General features: G+C 49.4%; 2 protein-coding genes across 4 annotated transcripts; one reads left to right on the forward strand and one right to left on the reverse strand.

Annotated features, from left to right (window-relative positions):
- The first annotated feature begins 1,995 nt into the window (after nucleotides 1-1,995).
- On the forward strand, nucleotides 1,996-7,026 carry VAMP1 (vesicle associated membrane protein 1). Of its 2 annotated transcripts, XM_054818722.1 has the most exons (5): nucleotides 1,996-2,127; nucleotides 2,900-3,029; nucleotides 3,860-4,018; nucleotides 4,269-4,320; nucleotides 4,716-7,026. In XM_054818722.1, coding segments are annotated over exons 1-5 (360 nt in total). In that variant the 5' UTR covers nucleotides 1,996-2,125; the 3' UTR covers nucleotides 4,733-7,026. The 2 variants fall into 2 exon arrangements, with proteins under 2 accessions (XP_054674697.1, XP_054674688.1); XM_054818713.1 differs by having other exon boundaries at nucleotides 4,269-7,026.
- A 6,119-nt stretch (nucleotides 7,027-13,145) lies between these two features.
- Nucleotides 13,146-21,106, reverse strand: SCNN1A (sodium channel epithelial 1 subunit alpha). Of its 2 annotated transcripts, none has more exons than XM_054818662.1 (13): nucleotides 21,045-21,106; nucleotides 20,016-20,389; nucleotides 19,346-19,601; nucleotides 18,283-18,470; nucleotides 17,378-17,478; nucleotides 16,525-16,688; nucleotides 16,081-16,179; nucleotides 15,795-15,912; nucleotides 15,462-15,540; nucleotides 15,092-15,149; nucleotides 14,912-14,967; nucleotides 14,067-14,142; nucleotides 13,146-13,839 (listed from the first exon to the last, which is right to left on the reverse strand). In XM_054818662.1, the coding sequence occupies exons 2-13, from the start codon at nucleotides 20,363-20,365 to the stop codon at nucleotides 13,513-13,515; spliced, it is 1,872 nt and encodes a 623-aa protein (XP_054674637.1). In that variant the 5' UTR covers nucleotides 20,366-20,389; nucleotides 21,045-21,106; the 3' UTR covers nucleotides 13,146-13,512. The 2 variants fall into 2 exon arrangements, with proteins under 2 accessions (XP_054674637.1, XP_054674630.1); XM_054818655.1 differs by having other exon boundaries at nucleotides 20,700-21,066.
- Between the last annotated feature and the right edge of the window lie 121 nt (nucleotides 21,107-21,227).

Consider the following 21,227-nt stretch of genomic DNA (forward strand, 5'->3'; position numbering starts at 1 on the left):
TGTCTTAAGAACAGAATTTGTCTCTGTTTTACCCTGATGATGACTTAACCCCGTACTAATGACAAGTGGCCTTTTGTTTATAATTTAGACATGATTTGAAAAAGTAATTCAGGCACTTTTTAAAAACTCTAGCTTCTAGTTTTCCATAATTATTATTGGTTCCTTTAGAGGAGAAGTTACAGTAAGTCAAAGTTGGCATCCCTCTAGTCCAGCATCACAAAGACCATTATATATTTCAGAAAAATCTGTAAGACAAGCAGGCAAATGCTTCTCTCCTTTAGCTGTTAATTCTGCTGCTGGGTAACTGGGGAGTTACCTGCTGACTTGATGTATCTTGTTTACAGAGCAATGCTACTCTGTCTTTAAAAGCACTTGGTTGGAAACGGCAGGGAATGAAAAGAACTTCCTTTAGGTCTGAGCCTCAGGAAGGTGAAGCCAAAGTCTCTGTTCAAGCAGCTGAACTGCATCTTCTCATGAGTAGGCAGCAGACCTGTGGGACTCTTGCCAAAAGGTGGTGCGGATTCAGGAAATGTGCACAGATTCAAGTGGAGATTGAGCCAGCACCTGGAAGAGAGCAGCTGGGGGTTATTACATACGTAAACCACAGGGGTAGTAAATCCTTGGCTGAAAGTATGTCAGAAACTGGAAAAGTGTCAGAGAAAAGCATCTTGAACCCTTTGCCAGCTCTAACCACCAACTTGGCAAGGGCTCTGTGGGCCAGTAGTTCCACAAGCTCCATCTTCTGTTATTTGCAATGGTTAGTGGAAGGGTCCTCAAACTGTGGTGGGAAGGTTGCCAAGCTACAGAAGCTTTATCTGCAACTTGTCCGTTCACAGCTTGTCCGAAGGCACAGCTTAAAAACCTTAGGTTCCACTGAGGCTAGTGCTAGGCTGCACCTTAACTCTCAGTAGTCCTATTTGCAAATCATCTGTCTCTAGTCACAACCCTGTCTTAAGTCTTCACCTTCCTTGTAGCCACAGTCTTTTGGCTCCCAGGCTATAATTTAGAACATTTCTATTTTGTGTATCTACTAATCTATCACATTTGCCACTAAAAACTTTTATTAATGGCCTGTATCACCTTATGAAAGGAAGCTGAAGTTCAATGTAGGTGTGAACCAGCCACTTGCCACCCTACTTACCGCACCAAGTGCTGTACGGAGGGACTTCTTGTTCCAGTATGTTCCTGCTTCCCTTTCTGTCCCGAATTGAAGAAATCCTCCTTTCTGATCCAGCAGGCTTCTCGAAATCTTTATAGAGGGGAAAACCCCAACCATGTAGCTGTTCTTGGGGCTGCTGCTGGAGCCTAATTTCCTGCAGCAGAGGCTCGAATGCAGCCGCTACAGGGACTCGTCCATGCTCTCTTTTATGCCCAGCTGTATGGTGGAAGTGGGCCAGAAACACCATATCTTAATTGTAGGGACAGCGGCTTAACCGGAGCCAACAAACACGCTACCGACGTGGGAGTTGCGGAGGCCATTCCGTAGCCCCCGCCTGTAATGGCACCAGCACGGGCGGGGCTTGGAGGGGAAAACTGGACGGGGCAGGTAACCGTGTTCAGGCCCTGCGTGACCCAAACGGAGCGCGGCGGCAGGGCCTCACTCAGGGACGGCGGGGACCAGCGAGTCCAGCGCCAGGCCGCGGGAGGGGCCGCAGCGCGAAGCCGTCGTGCCCGGAGGAACGCCGCGGCTGCCCCCCGCCCCGCTACTCACCGGCCCCTCCGCAGGGGCGGGGCGGCGCGCGGCTCGCGCACGCTGGGGGGGCGGGCTCTGCTCCCATTGGGTGGTCCCAAGGGCGAGCCACAGCGGGGCGGGGTTTGTCCCCTCGGAAGTCCGGAGAGAGGAAGGGGGCGGGGCTCGGCTACACTGCCGTCTTCACGGAGCGCCTCGCTCCGGCAGGGCTGAGGAGCGCTGATTGGCTGAGGAGGAACCCAAAGGCGGTGCTGATTTGCTGTTCCTGGAGAGTCCTTCCTACGTCTACTTCTGATTTGCTGTCGGCCCTAGGGGCGGGGTCCCATCTCCTATAAGTTCGGGGCCCCGCCGGCTGCTGTGTCGGCGTGTAGCTGGGGGGTGCTGGCGCTGAGCTGTCTGTTGCAGCGTGCTCAGGGGTCCTGGTCCGGCTCGGCGATGTGAGTTGGCCGCCCGATCCTGGGCGGGTGGCCTGCGGCGGGCGCGGTGTGGGGGCGGGTGGAGCGGGAGGGAACGGGCCAGCGTGGAGCCCGCGCCCTGGCCGGCGGTGGGGCCGAGTGGCGCATTGCAGCAGCCGGAGGCTGGGCTGCCCGCACCGCCCCCCCGCGCCCTGAGCAGTCCCGCCGCCCCGCCCGGCGCCCACCGAGGGCCCGCCGCGTGGAGAGGGGGTGTGGGTGGGTGTGCATGCGTGGGCCATGCCCCACCGGTGATGCGCGGGGCTCCGAGCCGCCGCGCCCCCTCCCAGCCGGCGCCAACCTGGCCGGCGGCCACCGCTGCGCCCAGCCGCCCGGGGGCTTCCGTCTCCTCCCCGGGGCGCTCCCGCGATGCCTCCCTGTCGGCGTGGCCCCGTCCCCCTCCCTCCTCCTGGCCCTTGCGGCACGCTGCGGGCCGCCTCCCGGTCACCTCCGCGCGGCCACGCGGCTGTCACCCCCCTCCCCGGTCCCCGGGAGGCCGCAGCGCCGGGCACGGACGCACCCGCAAGCCCCCTCCCCCCGCCCGGGGCTGGCTCTCCCCGCTGCCCTCCTGGGCCAACCCTTGCTCCAAGCTTGCTTGCTCCTGGTCCGGAGGGACCCAGGGAGGGCGCAGGCCCTCAGGGCTGCTGCCGGTACTGCCCCAGCCTGGGGACACTGGGGTTCAGGTGGATTTGGGGGGGGGATCCTCTCTCGAGCGGCTGACTGGGTTTTCTCTTTGCCCATATGTGCATTTCCTTAGGTCTGACCCAGCTCAGCAACCTGCTCCTGGGGCCCCCGAAGGGGGAGCCCCTGGTGGGGGGCCCCCTGGGCCACCCCCCAATCTGAGCAGTAACCGCCGGCTGCAGCAGACGCAGGCACAAGTGGAGGAGGTTAGTAGCTGTGCCAGCTGCGCTGGCTTCCCGTAGGCTGCCTGGACTCTTCTCCCACTGCTCTGCAGCAGCGATGTTCTTGACAGGCATCTGTTGTTGAGGGGGTGGATGCTCTCGTCATGCCAATGCCAGAAAATACTCAATAATCAAAGTATGATGGCAGACCTATAAAGAGGCTGGAGCAGAGATGCAATTGCTTTATGTTTAAAAGCTTCTTAATTTCAGCTATGACTTCTAAGGAGCAGGCCTGTTAGATTTTTGGTACCTTGCATTGTGTATTATGCATCTGTTATGGAAATAAAGCTATGCAGCAGCATCCAGAACAGCTCTTAATCCCTGCCTGCTGCTTCAGGGGAACAGTCTGTGTGCAGGATCAATGTGTGATGTGCGGGGAACCTTGCTTGACTTTCCAGGGTCAGCGTCTGTAGCGTGGCTGCTGTCATGCAGTAACGACTTCATGCCTCACTGGGGCAGCAACATGTAGCTCTTAAGTTATCTTGCAGTTACCAAGGAGTGAGCATATGATTATGCTCATAACGGGGGTGGCTTAGGCTTGCTGGATTTGAGGAGCTTTTAAAAACAGGTGATAATGTGGGGCTGAGGACCTGGTTTAAGTGTACTTGAACTGATGCTTTAGCAGGGTGCCTAGGATTCTTTCCCCACTTCAAAGTAGGCAACGACTTGAAAGCTGTTTCATATCCTGACCTTTTTGCCTTGTTTGGGGCTTTTGCTTGTTAGTATCTCAGGGTTACTTATTGGCCAAGTTGCTGCTCTTCTTTTTTCAGCTCTTGTTACCAATGTAACTGCTGCTACTATTCTTCCTTCTGCAGGTGGTTGATATAATGCGTGTAAATGTAGACAAGGTGCTGGAACGAGACCAGAAACTGTCAGAGCTAGATGACCGGGCAGATGCACTTCAGGCCGGTGCCTCACAATTTGAAAGTAGCGCAGCAAAACTCAAAAGGAAGTACTGGTGGAAGAACTGCAAGGTGAGTTTCCTAGTGCCGTGAGCTCCTTCATCAGAAGGAAATTAGGCTAGTCCTCTCCTGCAGGGCTTTGAGAGGATGGTTGGGGCTTAATAACTATTTTAAATGTTTAGAATTCTTTCACTGTGGAAGGACTTTGAGGTCTTGGCTATCATACCTTCATGGTCTGGCTTATCTTCCCTGGCTGTCAGGGAAGATGTGAACTTATCCATATGTTCTGAGTATTACTCTTTGACAATTTTTCTCTCTCCAGATGATGATCATGATGGGAGTGATTTGTGCCATTGTGGTGGTGGTGATTGTAAGTAAGTACCGAGAAGCCCAGGATCAAAGGTGAAGAAGTAACAATTCTAGAGTACTTGAAACTCTTCCTTTTTAGTTTGAGATCTGGAGGGTCTTGATTGCATAAATGTTAACTTCAGTCCTTGGGGAAGGGAGGTGGTGATTGAACTCCCACGCTTACTGTGGAAATGGTATACTTTACACAGTAACAGAAGGAATTGGGGGTGGCCATCATTGTAGAAATGGGAAATTCTGTCTGCCAGGTCAGGTAAACCTGTAAGTATGAGGGGTGTTTACCCTGGAGTGGGTGGGTTGGCGAGCCCTTTCCCTGGTGGGGGATTTGGAAGTCTCTGGGGGACCTTTGGTGTAACTTGCCCTTTTGTTCTTTCCTTTTTTTTTCCTATTGCTTTGTCTCCAGTCTACTTTTTTACTTGAATGTAGCTCCTTCAGTCTGCAGCCTACTGTCCCCTGTCCCCTTGCCTGTCTCTTCTTGCCCTTGAATCTTCCCTTCCTTTCCCCTCCACCTAGCTTCTTCATTGATTTCCTTATCGGTTTTAATTTGTCTTCTGTATAGGACTCTGAAGCGCTCTATTGAACATGGTTAGACTCTTCAACAGCTGCTGCAGCTTTAGGGAGGGTCATCTGAGTGTAGAGGAAAGGGAAGTATAGGAGGAGTGGGTAGCTAATGCTCCTGCTCTTCTGCAGGGAATTTTTGTGGTTTATTTTTGGGTGTGAGCTTGTCAAATAGTGCCTGTGTGGACTCTAGCAAAATAAGAATGCCTTAACGCAGTGCCTTTGGGGATGAAGGACTTCAGCATGTGAGATTCTTTAGTATTCTGCCTAAAAAGAGTGGCAGCATGACTTAAGCTTTTCATTGAGCTTCTGAAATAAAGGCTAGTTTGTGTTGGTCAGTGACTGTGAGCCATCTGACTGAGCTAGATATAGTCATCTAGATTTCTCTAGCCATGGAGAGATGAGCACTTAAAGAAATGATTTATTCTGCCTGTCCTTATTTTCAGATGACTTGCTGTCTGAACATGGCCATTTCAGTTATTATAAAGGAGAGCCTACATGATTACCTCAGTCAAGTGCAACAGACTAAACACAGTTAAGTGAAAGGAGTTTTGTTACTATCTAGAAGGCATATGTGGGAGTAAAATCTCCTGCCAGAAGGAACAAAAGAAAAACAGTAAGGAGTCTGGTGGGGGGTGTCAAATGTTCCTTTCATCTATGCAGACACAAGCCAGGACCCTGGGGCTTTCTGCTGTCTTGTAGCTTTCTGGAAGACTTTGGGGTAGTGGCAGAGTAGGAGTGGGAATGGATGTTTGGCTTTTGTGTTGCTGGGTTGAATGTCAAAGGAAGTCCACTACATAGCAGATGGAGGTGAAGGAGACTGGAGGTATTCCAGACGAGACTGAGTGAGCCACACAGCTTTCTGATTAGGAATACCTGTTCTGTTTCTGCTACCACAAAGTCCTAATTTTCAGCAGGAGTTAGAAAATACTTGGAATGGTTAGCTAGGGATTCAAAGGGAAATGTTGCTCTGGGCATCGGTATTGCAAAGTGACATCAGATGTCCCAGTTTGGCAGCTTAGATCTCTAGAGATCTTCCCTATCAAACTGAAATCCTCCTACTTGCTATGGGTTCTCTTAAATTTACATCCAAGATGGTCTCTGCTGGAAGTAAACTTGCAGCATGGAATGCCATGGCTTTCTGTAGGCAATCCCCTTGTCCTCCTTCAGAAATAACAGGAGCTGCCAGTTGCTTGAATGTGTTGTCAAACCTGGGGTTAAATGAGCTGCCCTGTTCCTCAGATTCTGCAGTCTTCTGAGGAATGTGCATCTTGTCTTTTTTTACAAGCTGAGCTGTAGCCTGTAATTTAGACTGGAAAGAGGGTACTCCTTTAATTTAGGAAGCTCTACCTCAGTTCTAGAATACCCTGGGATCTGTCTAGGCTTAAGATGATGTGGGGAGGCAGGGGAGAACATCATGAGTTCCCAGATGGGAGTGAAGAACAAAAGATGGGAGGAGCAGATGCTTTTTGTTTTATTGGGTGTGCCAGGGAGGCTCCGTTCCTCCTCACAGGGCATCTGGGAAGGGGCTAGGTTTTGCATGCTCACTTCCATGCCCCAGCATTTCATTTGCGCTGAGTTCATCTCCCTGCAATTCCATCCCCCTTCACCTTGGGTGAGGGCAGAGATGAAGATCTGGAGTGAAGCAGCCCTCGTCCCCTGAGCACTTCCCTAATTCCCTGTGGAACTGAGATGTGATGGACGGTCAGAAGTGCATCTACTGAAGAGGAGCCAGGGCCTGCTTGTACTACTTACTGCTATCATTTTAGGGGGTGGGCATACAAGCTTGAGGCCCCCAGACCAGCAATTCTCTTGAAGTCTTCTAAATAAGCCTTTGGTGCCCCATTCCTCCTGTTCTTCTGGGGGCTGAGGTCCCCCTAGGCTGTCTCTTCCATTTCTTTCTCTTAGATGTTGTATGTTGCCTCTTCTGCTCCCTTTCCCCTCCTTTGTGTCTCTATGCATGGGCAAAAAAAAAAAATCACCAAGGCCCTCTTAAGTAAAAGCAAGGGACTCTGCTGTCCACAGCATTACAGCCACTCACGCACGTGCAGTTTATTTCCTTCCTCTATAAACACAACTGTAATCTCCTCTGGCATGTTATAGTAATCAGCTCATGTACTTTAAATGGTCTCTAAGAAACACAATTCACCACCTTACTGAGTCTGTCTGGTCTGTCAGTGGGTGGGGAGGGGCTGGGATACCAAACTCTTCTTGCAGTGTCATTTATTTTTGTCACTTCCATACTCTATGCACACCTGAAGTTCTGGCCCTTGAAGCAGTGGCTAGTCTTCCATTGCAATGATGGTAGTTCCAGTTGTACTGGAACCATGTGCTGGACTGACTCTATGGTAAGTCTGGAACAAGATGTATGGATCAGCAGCTCTGGGGAAGAGGCTGCCTGATCCAAGTCTACTTCTGTCCAGCCGCTGCCTAATGCATGAGGAGGTAGTTCCCTGAATGGGAAAGTGTGTTCCTCGTAGCTCTAGTTCCTCAGGCTATGCTGCTTTTGCATTTCAACAACCTATCCTCAGATCCTTAAACCCAGAAAACAATTCTCCATTGGTGTTGGGACATGTGTTCATGATCCAAAACGAACACCTCCAAGGGTAGGATGCTGTTCACAGCATGTCTTGGAGCATGTCTGGAATAAAGGTAAGTGGCCCCTTTTGCTTCACTGTACACTTGAAACTCATTAAAAAGAAATGACAGAGCTTTGACCAGTGCGGACTTATTTTAAAATAATGAGGTACTTGTGCCCTTCTCTGCCCCTGCTGTTACAAACTTCAGGTTTGTGACTTGCGGTTCCCTTATGACAAATCTTTGTCCAATCTTAAACATCACCAAAATCATACCAGAACAATGTATGGTCAATGGTGAATGTGGAGTGGTGCAGTGAGGCTAATTCTTTCAAAGATGAAAGCCTTCCTGGGAAAGGAGGGTGTCTGGGCTGGCTGGTGAGTTAGAGGAGCAGGTACAGCCTAAACTTCAGCACAGACCAGGCCTGCACAACCTGAATGAACTCGTTATGCTACAATTCCTGCCAAGTTGTGTGCTGTCTCTCTGTTAGTTCTCAGCCTTGTTTATGTAGGGGGATAGGAAACCTTTTTTTTTCTTAAAACAGGTGTTTCCAGACCATTAACTACACAGTCCTTAAGTCCGTAGCCTAACCCAGGGACTTGAGTGCTTGCTTTCCAAAGCTGGCCAGCTGCTCTGGAGCACAGAGCAGGGGCTGAACAAGCTACTGAAAGTTGCCCCAGGGTTGTGCCCAACATATGAGTCATGTGCATGTCTGCAAAAAAGAATTGCATGTCTAACCATAAATCCTCCTGTAGGTGTTTAAAGTACCATGCTCTGCTGGGAACTTGCCTTCTGAGGTACCATCCTTTAAACCACCAGTGCTGCTGCTGCAGAGTGTTATCCTGGACAAAACATGGTGTTAAATGTGCACTAAAAGTAAGATCAAGGCTTTGGCAAACAGTAGTTCTTTAAAAGTATAATTAGAAATTCAAGCTCTGCTTTTAAACATGCAACTCCTGTATTAACTGCTTCATCCTGACACCTCTAGATTTGGTGGGGCCTCAACTCTACTGCTGTTAAATGGATGTGCCTTAAACCTTCATGTTTACAGGTGCCCTAGGCCTTGTTCTGGTCTTTCCTGAGGTTTCTGTGTACTGATTGAAGAAGGCTGCTGCATGCTCTCATCAGTTGGGGGGTGTATTGGTTTCTTCTCTCAGCTGGAGAGTAATCAAATGATAGTGGGGAAGACACAAAGCATTTTTCCTCAGAGCAGGACTGCAGCATCAACACTTGTTTAACAGACCTAGTTTCCCTGTGACAGAGGTCCCTGCCCTGGAGTATCCATTGGGGTTGGAAGCCTTAACTTGGTGCAGAGGGGCAATAATGGGGAAGTACAGAGGTTTTATCTTTGTTCTGACCTCTAAGTAAATAATTACTCCAGGACATGTAACAGATAAGTATATAGGGTTTTACAAAATAGGCAACTCAGCTGTGTTGGATACATGAGCTTAGCCCAGTGTTTCTTCCTGGTTTCCCACAATGCTTCCTCTTGGAAGATGCAAGTTGGTGGCCTCACAAAACTTCCCATTTACAGGCCAAAATAAAGTTGCACTTGAGCTGCTGTACTGATATTTGATGCTTTTTTTTTTTGCCAGAGATAGTTAATCAGAACACCCTTAACTGCTCCCCAGGTTTCCAACATGAACAGCCCCATAACATACTTTCCTTCAGTGCATAGACCTGCCAAATCTTGCAGAGGCCAAAATGTCTCTTCCTATTCTCTCCTGTCAGGCTTCTTTTCTGAAAGCACTTGTACTTTTTTTTTAATAAACTTGCCATAATCTCTGAAGTTGAAAGCACTTTCCTCTCTTGTGCTCACATCCTTTTAAATATTGCCCATTGGTAAGTATAAAGAACTGCAAGACTGAACACAGCCATCCCTTTGGTATCTTCTTGATCTGTGGTTACAGCACTGCTGCCTTTTTCATTTTTTGATGTAGCACATCATCACCCCTCAGATTTTATTGAACCTGTCCCAAGAACCTGGTAACCCTTTCCTCAAATTCCTTCTAGGTTTGACCTCAATCTGTGCAGATAAACCTTGCACCTATCTTTCCAGCTTCTCTAAGTACTCCAGCAAGCAGAGTTTAGTTCTTCTAAATGTATCGCTTATTTTGCAAAGTGTTTTTCTTTTCACTTTCTAGCTTCTCTAACACACTTATGTTGTACTTCCATGCATTTCCTGTATTACCTTAATTCTTATGAAAAAAACTAGTTTTGGTATCTGTCAAATTGTGACTGCCATGCTGTTAAGGAATGTTTTCAGCGGATAGCAGGGCTCGCCTGCCTGTGGCTCTCTGTCCTTGTGTTCTGTGCCTTTTTAACCATCCTGTGCTTAGTTTTCCTCCTTCCTGGAGGGACTGGCCTATTTTTCCCTTTCTTCCTTTTCATTCCCCCAGTCCCACTACACTCCAAGTTTGTTTAGAGATTCTCAGCTCCTCCAAACTCATCTGATCTCACAGTCAGAGCCCTCGTAAACTTCTGTGTCCCTACATTTCCTGGACTGCCTGTATCCCTTTTTTTCTGCTAGCGCATGACTTCCAGATGCTCTCGCCCCTCCATCAACTTGCGAATGTCTGCCACTGCTGTGGTCCCACAGACACCTGGGCCCTTTATATCCTGTCTCTGTGGGTTGTTCCACATTCCAAAAGAGCTTGCATCTCTTTCCTTGTATTTCAGCAGCACCAAACACTTCCACAGATCCTCTGCTATTGTTTTTAAGCTCCTAAACACTCGCCCCTCTTCTCCCTAATTTCCCTGTCATATAAACTTTCCTTTTTCTCATCATTGTTCTTAAGCACATAGAGCTACCTGCTTCTGTGCAGCTTAGTCCTGCAAACCAAGCCACTCTAATACTCCAACTTACCCACAAAATTATTTTTCTCCTCCTGCACCTCCCTTCCCCCTTCCAGCACTTGTATTCCTACTTCTCTAACTTCCCCCTGCCCTGTACGACAGATGCTCCTAGTCGAAAAACACACAACTTGTTTTTCTTCAGTGTCCTATGACCTAAGGTTGCTCCTTGCACATATTCTATGTCATCCAAATAACCGCTATGCTTCTAACGTGACTACTGAGCATTTACATCCCCTCAACTTTCTCCTCTTGTACAAATTCCCCTCAGCTCAAGCCTTTAATTTGTCTTTTGCTGACTGATGGATCCCTCTCAATGCACGCTCTCTCCCCTTTTCTCTAGTATTTCACCTTCACAGTAAAATGTTCCATTTCCCACATTCTCACTCCAGCACTGTTGGAGTTGCCTCTTGTTTTCAGCCAGACTGAGCTCAATATACATCTATTGAGCTGATAATTTGTGGTCTTGTCAGCCTGTAAGAAGTACAGGGATGTTCCTGGGAGGATCCCCTGATTTGTCCCAAGATGGCAATTTTTGTGCTGATCCTCAGGATAGGGAAGGCTAATCTATTTACCAATTTGTGTAACAACTTCATGTTTGTACAGGCTTTTAACTCTGGATTTACAGCTAGCCAGAATGGGGCTGTTACTTTAAGTTCATCAGTGAAAGCCCATTTTTTGCATCTTACATGGTGCGAGCTTCCCTGAGGGAATACATCACCACCTTCTACAGCTATATTTCTTTATGATGATGTAGAGAATTTAATGTTTCAAGTAGTTATGCCTCTGATTAATCTTCCTTTAATTATCCACTTAACTACGCGTGATGCAGTGGGTCACATCAATTTTATGGTTATCACAAGGTACCGTGTGATGCGAAGAATCGTGTCTTCCTCTTCAGATATTCTGGAAAGATCATGCTCAATGTATGAATCACTGTATGTTTATGATATACATAGACTGGTTTAGATGTTGCACCTGCTCTTTCTCCTTTCTTGATTTGGAGGTGGTTTTGCGAAGCAAACAGTTTTGTGTCCAGCGTCACGTTTTTTGCTCGTTTGTGTGCCAGAAACTACCTGAGGCGGCAGTCGGTAGTACTGAATTCATGACTGAGAACTGGGCTATGGGTGCAGCATCCTCCTCTATTTGCCTTTCTTTCTTGTTTTAATTGTAAACAAAGTTACTTTTTTGTTTTAGCCACTAAACATAGCTTTTAACTCTGCCTCTTGGGCAGTTTTTTTACGGAACATCAAAGTCCCTTCATTAAGGCAACTTTGAGATTTCATTCTTTCATTACTCTCTTCTACTTAATTTAAAATCCACCACCACAGAAAGTCAATTTTTTTTTTCCCCCCATGTTTGTAGAAGTCCTGATTTTTTTTTCCAGTGGGGTCCTCCCGGGGGGAATACATGTTCCCACACCTCTTAAGTGCCTGTGGTTGCAGGGCTCTCCCTCCTGCTAGGCTGCCCCCCTTGCTGAAGGACACCCCCATAATCACTCCTATTCCCAGCAGATGTCATCTTCACTTTCAAACAAGGGTCATTGGCTGAGCACTGGGATAAAGTTTGAAAATGCATGAATATTTGTGTAATAAAGAACATGGTGTTCATGTCTGTGAGAAGGAAGAAAATTGCTCTCTGCTGGGAGGTGAAAAGTGCATTTAGGCAATCAAGGCAAGAGCAGTACAACAAGCACATGTTTAACATCTCAAAGGGAAGAATTAGGCAACAGTTTATATACTGCAGTAAAATCCTCCATCTTCCCAAGGGCAGCGCATCTACCTTAATTTTTAAAATATCTGAAGTTTTTCTTTTGTTATGATTAACTAGTTTTTAAATTCAAAAGAGGCTGTTTGCAATGTGATTGGGTACATGGTACTACAGGTCTTTGCCTGAACGATACGCTTAAATTCTGGTATCTGTGTTTGTGTCCGGTCAAGTGGATAATCCTGTTTGTTAAGGACATCACCCTTGCTCTCTTGATACCACATAAAATGCTGTGTAAACACCACTGCAGCAGAAGTGTGAGTATTTGTAAAAAAATAGTATGGCAAGCTTACTGCAAGAAGTAAGATTTGTGCTTTATGTGAAGATCCCCAAATCAGTTCCTGAAAAGAGGGCACTCTTTGTCCTGGCCTTGATTGCCTTTGCGGTCCATTTGACTAGGCTAAAGCTTTCTCTGAAAGGATCTTAGATTAAAGCCTGCCGCACTTCTGCTTCACAATGCTCAGCAGAGTCTCTGTGGGTGAACCAGAGAAGGGATGAGTGGAACAGAGCAGGAACTGCATGACCTGCACTATTCTAATCCTCTTTTGCAGGATCTCATGGCAGCAGAGATACTGTTTGGGATGTTTTTTAAGATGTGCATAGCCTCTTTGTTTCTACAGCTCCTATGCAGAGATCAATTTATTCCAAACACTGGCATAAGGTGAAATGGCTGAATGTACATGTGTATGGTATATCAAAAGGAAGGAGACTGCTATACAGCTAAGATCTACCAGTGCCACACAGGCAGCTTAAAAAGGGAGACCTTATTCTGCCAGGGGTGTTTTGTCCTGACCAGAGAGTGGCAGCATCAACCACCTCCCCAGAATAGTGTACGTAATATACGTGGAAATTATGTCAGTGGCTGTCATCTCTCAGGGCTATACAAGTAGCCTCCCCTTGGGGGGATGAGGGGGTGGGTGGCTTGGTCTTCAGATCAAAGCCGGACATTAAGAACTAGGAGAGTGCAACCGGTTTCTAACCTGAGGGAAAGCTTGAGAAAGCTCAGCCTGTTCAGAGACTTGTACCCCAGCTGAGATGCCATTCCTGTCCCTTGTCATACTACAGAAGAGGCCAGTCATACCTGCCAAACCTCTTTAATTAACAACAAACCAGAACTGTGGCAGCATCCTTGTTGCAGGGAAAAGAAAGCATGCATGCACGTGGAGGTGGGCACGTGCAAGGAGCGTAAGGAAACCAAGTGGACATCTCCCCCATACGTACACTAGATGAACTCTTATCCCTGGTGATCCCCAGAGCAGTAGTATTTTATGAGACCAAAGAATTCACCTACAGTAGTGAAAGCAATGAACCCAGGCCAACCACAGTACAGTCTTCCGCTACAGTCCAGGTAGAGCACCCCAGAAATAAGGAAATGCAGGTCCCACCAAAGCGTGCAGCCTCTGCTTCAATTGTCACCCATCTGAACTGTGGAATAAGCCACTGGCTCACTCGTGTCCCACCTCACCATCCCTGCTTGGCCCACGTGGTTCCAGGCTGTTGTAGGATGGCAGTGTGGTCACTACAGCCTCAACAGTGAAGCGGTGTGGAGCACCGAGGGCTGGTGCCTCGTCTTGGAAAGCAGTGTTATCGTGACTGTTTGGGGGGGGTGCCGGTGGGGAGAGCTGCTGCCGGGAACGGAGCCAGCGTAAGGCCAAGATAAAGGTGATGGCGATGAAATCCAGGATCAGCTCTGCAAGCTCCATCACAGACAGGACAGAGGATCCAAACCAGAGACTCCACTGGTTCCCAAGCTGGGACAGCAGAGTGACTACCTGCAAGAGATGACGAAAGGGCAGTGAAGACAGCCCTCGTTCCAGCCTTTTGCCTCCCTGCCTGCTCCCACTAGCAGTGCCCCCGTGGTGCTGGGGGGTTCCTCCCACCCTGCCACAAGAAAAGAGACTCAATAGCCAGCAATGCTGCTGGAATGAATGCCTGCTAGGATGGTGGGACATAGTGGGGGAATGGGTGGCTAGAGAGGATGTGGCAGTAAAGCGCGTACCGTGAAGGCTGGAGATTCCCCATTGGTCTTGTAGTTCCACTCCTCAAAAAAGATATTCACTTTGGCAACTCCATTCCTGTAAATGAAAGATGAGGCTCAGTAACCCCAAATTTGCAATCTCTGCATTTCTTCACCAAGTTTGTCTTCTCTGTTCCCTTCTGCCCCCCTTCCTTCTCCCACATATACCACCCAAAGGCTTTTCCCCATCTCTGCAGTTCCCTCATTCTGCACAAAATACAATCTTTGGTACTTACAGTGCACTTAGAATCATAGAATGGTTTGGGTTGGAAGGAATCTTTAGTCATTTAGTCCAACCCTCCTGCAATAAGCAGAAACATCTTCAACTAGACCAGGTTGCTCAAAGCCTCATCCAACCTGGCCATGAATGTTTCCAGGGATGGGGTATCCATAACTTCTCTGGGCAACCTGTTCCAGTGCCTCATCACCCTCAAGGTAAAGAATTTATTCCTTCTGAGAACTTCTGAGACTGCACTGTGAAAGCCAACATTTGTGGCCTCCTGTGTCAGCTATGTACAAGCTCCTGCATGGCTGTCCTTCCCACTCCTCCACAAGCATTTACCAGGACTCCAGACCACACAGCAGCCTCCTGGGGCTTATTACTTTCATACTAGCAGCTGACCCTTTTCAGACTGTTCACTTGGATTCCCAGTCCTTGTTGAAGTCTCAGTTTATCTCCACTCTGACTCAAATCAACTGGTCTAGTCCACGGGTCCCATGCCTAATCTCTTACCATCAGTGATTTAATCTTGATTCTGACCCCCCAAAACACACACACACTCTCTCTCTCTCCACTGAGATGGTTTCTGGTTTAGGGACTCTCTCACCTCTTGGATGTGATATTGTATTTGTTCTGTTGTGAAAGCATGTAAAAAACCCAATCCTGAAATGAAAGTGCAATAAATAGCATTACATGATGACAGTCACCTCCTGTAGGTTTAGTACCAATTGAGGAAGGAATTGGGAGTTCGGAGCAGTGCTGGGGAGCCAGGACACCATCCCCTTACCTCTGAGACAGCAGAAGGCCAGCGGGAGTATCCAGCTGACAACTGGTATTCTGTCATTCTGGAAGACAAGAGGCCACGTTAGCTGTTGAAGCCGTAGGAGCCACAAGGCTAGGTCTCTCAGTCCCCAGGCATACCAGGGAACTCCCTCCCATGCTGAAGTTCTGCCCACTTCCAACCAAGCTTCTGCACAGGAGCTCACCCCCAAGCCGACACTGATGCTCCCCAGCCATTTTGGCTTCCTGATGGGAGAAATACCATTTAAGGTTGCAGCTCAGCTACTGACTCAAGCTTTTGCCCTGGTCAATGAATGCTTTTCAACACCTCTAGGAATAAAGAGTTCCCAGTCTGTCTGACCAACAATCAAACTTACTTGCAAGGTTTCCGGCATTTGTGGAAACAGCCCAGCACGTCAGCTTTGAATTCAGCCAGAAGTTTGTAATAGCAGTAGCCTGAGCAACAGAGAAAGTAAATCCAGGTAAGCTCATGGTATCTGTATACAAAAGGTGATGTGCGAAAGCAAGGGGAATCCAGAGAAAGTTTCCTTCCATGAGCTCAGAGGGACTAACCATCCGAGACAAGAGTGCCTTTTGGATGTCCCGTACCAGGAACCTCACTGAAGACAATGAGGAGATGTCCTGGGACATGGAGTGGACCAAACAGGTTCAAGTGGGCATGAACTTTACTATTCCTCCTGTCCACTTACCCCAGGCCACGTGCTTTGTGTAGTCACAGTACTCTGCTCCAGCAGGTAAGGGATAGAAGTAATACGCACAGCTACAGCGCTCTACCATGTTGAGCTGAAAGCAGGAGCGAATGCAGACCTGGAGGCATATGAGGTGGAAAAGGTTGAACAAGGGAACCAAACCCACCATAGCCTGTATCACATCATACTATTAACAGTGCCCATGGATAAGCATGGCTGTTAGGAGACTGAAGCATTTCAGGAAATAGGGGAACGAGGTGGCACAGGACCAGTGATAATGCATTACCTGTTCCGTGTAGCGGGATGAGTACAGATTTTGTACTGGCACGTCACTGCCATCCTCTGTGCAATCACTGTAACTGCCCCCAAGACGCACAGTCATCTCCTAGAACATCAAACAGTCACTACACAGAATGACTGGCACTTTACTGTCCTCTTTCTACACTTCCATGCCACCTACTGCTTGTCCAACAGTATCTGCTCTTTATGCTTACCTCTGGATGCCAGCTCCCCCTGCTTTCCTCCATTTCATTGTTCACTGATAAACTGCAGCCAAATGCTTCTCCTCCAGTCCAGTAAGCTCCTCTTCTTCCTCTCCCTTCACTCCATGTGATTAATCCCCTCCCTTAAACGCACACTGAGTCCATGACAACCCATCTGTATCTATCCACCAAGTTAAACCTCCCCCATAACCTCACGTCCACACCTCTTACCCCTGCTGATTCCTCACCTTTCTCATGCTGATGGAGGTCTCAATACCCGGACGCACATTGAAACCCCCATCATCCATGAAGGCTGGCTCATTCTGATCATGGACCATGACCCTGGCTCCTGTCACCGTGGACAACAGAGGGATGAAATCATTCTGTTCGGTGCGCACCACCAGAGAGAGACCTGAGGAAATGTCAGAGAACAAGAGAGATCATGGCTGGTCATCATGCAGGAGAGGAGAAAGAGCAGAATAGTCAGAAGTGGGTCACTAAGAGATAAAGGAAGAGAAACATCAACCAGGGCTGCACCAAAGCTGGGCAGCAATGGAGGGTGGCTGGGGGAGGCCAGAGACAAAGCTGGAGGCTCTGGGAGAAGACAGAGAAAACTGGATTTCTTCCTTGTGGCTTAGAAGAAGCCGAACTGGGAACAGAGAGAGATTTCATGGAGAGACTCAGAGCTGAATGGAAGAAAAGCCTGAAGACTGGGCCTAAAGAGGTTTCAGGAGGTTTAGAAACACAAACAAGTTGGATGCTGGAAACAGAAAAGTGGGGAAGGAGGAGGTCAAGACCAGGCTCTCATGAGCACAGCACTGGAGCTCAGCTGAGGACTTCAGGAAGGGCCAGCACAGGTCCAGAGGGAGCAACAAACAAGGATCAGGCACTGATGGGAAAGAAAGAGAAACAGTGGGCAGCAGCAAGGGACAGCCATGTCTGTAAGACAGCCATCTCCACACGGGTGAAAACAGTTTGGGCAAGACAGAGCAGGGCTGCAATCTGCCACGACCAGCGTTAAGCACAGCAGGACACCCGTAACTCCTGGGAAAACAGAGCTGAGCTGTTCTCTTTACTCACCAAAGCGTGCCTCTCACCCACCATTATTGATCCCAGGCAGCGAGGATGTCCACAGGCTGCTGCTGTTGTCGTTAAAGGTATAGCAGTTCCCATACAAGGGGTGGTGGAAGTGGGTATAATTCCTGAGACAGGAACAGAAACATTCACATGAGGTGAGAAGGGCTGTGAGACCAAGGGGAAGGGCTTTCTGAAAGGAACAACCCTGTTTTCCACCTGCAGGGAGAGGGGCTTACAGCAGATGGGCAGTATTTGTTATGTAAACTCGCTCGAACTGGAAAAGCAATTAAAATGTGCTGTAAAAAATGTCCTGGAGCTGGACAGGTTTTCACAGAAGGTATTTCATACTGCTAACTCCTGAGAGCCCAAAAGGGCTTTAGCAGTACTAGCGATTACTGTATTATCTTTCTAGTGTTGACAAAACTCTTAGCTCTTCCTACCCCTTTTCCTCCCTTGCCAGTGGGTTTCATTTCACTACCTCTTTGGGGGGTTTTGACTATAACGGCAGGAGAAAAGCGGGATATTGTTTTTACTGTCTTTTCGTAACAACCCTCTTTTCCTCCCCCTATATGTGGGCTGATATGTACCACTTCACTGCAGAGAGCAGAATAAAGAGACTTCTATGCTGCACATCTGTACCCACTCCGGGGTTTCTACCAGTGTAACTATTTCAGTTGTGTGTAACCCAGGAAAAGGAGAAACCATCCTCTGAGGTCCATAGTTTCAGGTCAGTCACAGATACTGTGACCCTGGTGAGCACAACCCATAGGAAAGACTCATGAGACATCATCTGAGACAACGGGAACCGAACAAGGAACGATGACGCCTTGGGAAAGAGGTCCTCTAATGCAGGTTTCTTGAATTCCCTTGGACCCAGGCACAAAATACGGGTGTTGCCAGGAAGACTCAGAGGGGTTTCCACCACTTACGCCTTGTCACATGTTGCTTCATTGAAGCGGCAAGCATAGATGAAATTCTCAAAGTCAGACTCATCCAGGGCTTTTGCATCAGGCATCTGCGCCAGGATATTGATATAGTGAAAGCTGTACCATTCCCGCACGGCATCCACCCCTGAGGAGTACGCCTGATGGAAACAGTCCTTGTTGTTTTCACTGCACTGTTAAGAAGAGGAGAAAACCAGCCGTGTCAGAAAAATCTTGTCCAGGAGGTGAGGCTGTGCCTGTGGATTAGCTATGCTCCCTCAGCACAGGCAGGAGATGAACCTGAGGGTGTGGAAGAGCTCCACAGGGCTCCTGCGCTCCACCAAAAGGTGGTCAGCAGCTTGTGGAAAAGCAAACCCTCGGTGGAAAGGAAACACCAGGTGAATGAGCAAGGCTGAGTAAAACCCAAGAGGCAACAAGTCGCAGTGAGGTGTGCGGGGTGATCTGCTGCACATAAATTCTACATGGTACAAAACCAGAAGCTTTAAATTCTTGCGTGGGGAGCCCTTCCTTCAGGGTGTGTCCAGAAAAACGTTTATGATCCTGTGGGAACTCCAGTTAACTGGCAAGCGATTAGCTTCAGTCCTTCAATGCCTTTTTAAATGCAAACGCAGATACCCTCAGGCAAAGAAGCTGCGACCTAGGAGCAAATGCGACCATGACCACATTTCAGGTGGCCCACAGCCATCCAATACTTTCCCCTTTGCTGTTATTGGGCAACACTGCAGTTGATGTTAATAAATGGCTCTCCAAAGGCAACTGCAAGGTTGATGTAGCCTTCAGGAAGGATAAGGTTTCCCTGCTCTACCTAGGAAAAGAGGGGCACTGACGCGGACGAGTCTCCTGGGGCCCGCATGGACAGTGACAGGACTTGGGGAGCAGGATTGCATTGGGCAAAGGATTCAGCTCGACCTTTATCTCTCATTAGCAAAAGCCAGTGCAGATTAATCACACTTCTATGTAGGGAAAGGCATGGCCAAGGGTCTAACAAGACAGAAGTAGCTAGGCAGAGACCGGAGTGGGTAGGACACAGGATATCTAGGGATCTTACCAGAACAAAGCCAATTTTCCAGTCGTTCTTGTCCACCGAGGGACTGTTCTCTGGCAAGTTGACTAAGTTATCCCGCTTCTGCCTTCGCAGTGGATGGCGCTGGACATGATGGAGCAGGCTCCTTGAGCTACGCTTTCGCATGGACAGCGTGGACCAGTCGCTTCGTGCCAGAGACATGTTGTAGTCGTAAAGGTCTAGCAGTGTCTGATGGGTGATTTGGTCCAGCTCATCCAGCTTCTTCCGGATGGCGCTGTATCTATATGAGGGGGAGAGAGAAACCTGCAGGTTTAGGGCTGGATGTACATAAACAGCTCTGAATAAGACATGTGGCAAAGTTTGCTGGGGTGATTCAGGACATTCCTGCTGCCAGCTGCAAATCCAAGCCCTTGCTGGAGGCTGCCATCCTTGTAGGAGAGAAGTAAACGCGTATGCTTTTGCCCTGTGGCAGTTTACAGTGCAGCCTGCATACATACATCACCAAGAGCTGCCTAAACTAACATGCCTTACTGTGAATGCCCTGCAGCTGCAAAGACCTGTAAAAAGTGTCCTTTCCACCGGCACTGCTACTGAAGGGGATGGTCAAGGACCATGAGGAGAACACGAGTACATGCTTTTATCCTACTCCTGCAAAAGTCAAGGCAGTCAACAGCTCTGGAAGTCTATTTCTTACCGGTATGGATTGAGGGTGCACAGCGTGACGGCTGGGAAAGTCAGCCTGTCGGAGTTAAGGTTGAGGTTGAGGTTGACAGGGTAGCTGAAGTACTCCCTGTAGAGGATCCCAAACTGCCAGTACATTAAGCCAAAGGTGAGAAAGAAGAGAACGGACCAGAAGGCTGTCTTCATCTTATTCTTTTTGGAGCACACCAGGCGGATAGCCCCGTGGATGGTTGTGTTGCTGCAAAAGAACTGGAATAGCTCCTGGTAGGAACCATAGAATTCGATGAGACCCTCCTGCTCCTCTTCTTTCTGCTGCTGCTCCTCTTCTTGCTTACATTGCCTCGTTTTCTCCCCTTCTGGCATCTTCCCTGCCTTCACACACCCACCCTAGAGCACAAACTGAGAATTAGGGGGGAGCCCTGTAAGACTGTGGCTCTGGGAAGGCGTGCCCACTGCAAAAACTGGCTCTGCATCACTGTCTCCCCAAAACCTTGGTGCTTTCACCCTCTGCTCCCCGACCCCCATCCCAGGCTGCAGGTCCCCAGCCGTCCATGCACACGCACCCCCCTTCTCCCCCCATTCCTCCCCTCCCACAGGTGACAGGGGGACAGACCCTCCCGCCCCGAGCAGCCCCCGTGTCCCTCCCGCCGCCGCGCCCCCGACCCGACCCCCCCCCGCCTGGGGCGGCGGGACTGACGCGAGGCTCCGTGCCCATGGCGGGCGGCGGCTGCTCGGGCCGGGGCCGATGTCGATGCCGGTGCCGATGCCGGTGTGCCCTCCCCGAGCGCTGCCGCCCGGCGCTGCCGGCTCTCCCGCAGCCTCCCCGGCTGGGCTGGGACCGGTTCCTTTCCAGTTCGAGCCAGCACCCCGCCCGGCTCCTGCCCTGCCAGCCTCTCCCCGCCCGCCCCTCCTTCCTTCTCCTTCTCTTCTTTTCTCCTTCTCCTGCCCCTTCCCCCGGGGGAAGAAAAGCCTCTTTAAACTCTCAAGTGTCCGCGGCCGGGCAGAGGCCGCCGAGGGACCGGGGACGCGCCGGGGCGCTGACCTTGGCGGCGCCGGCGGGGGTCAAGGCGCGACGGCCGTGCTCCCGGCGGGCAGCAGGGCCCCCCCCCGCCCCCGCCCCGGTCCTCCCCGAACGGAGCCCTGCCCCGGCCAGGTACGGCTGCGGAACAGCCTGTCCCTCCTCCTCCCACCTTCCCTTTCCACCCCCGCGGTGGGGACGCGGCGT

The sequence above is a fragment of the Grus americana genome, chromosome 1 (assembly GCF_028858705.1).
Source record: "Grus americana isolate bGruAme1 chromosome 1, bGruAme1.mat, whole genome shotgun sequence".
In the NCBI taxonomy this organism is placed as follows: Eukaryota; Metazoa; Chordata; class Aves; order Gruiformes; family Gruidae; genus Grus; species Grus americana.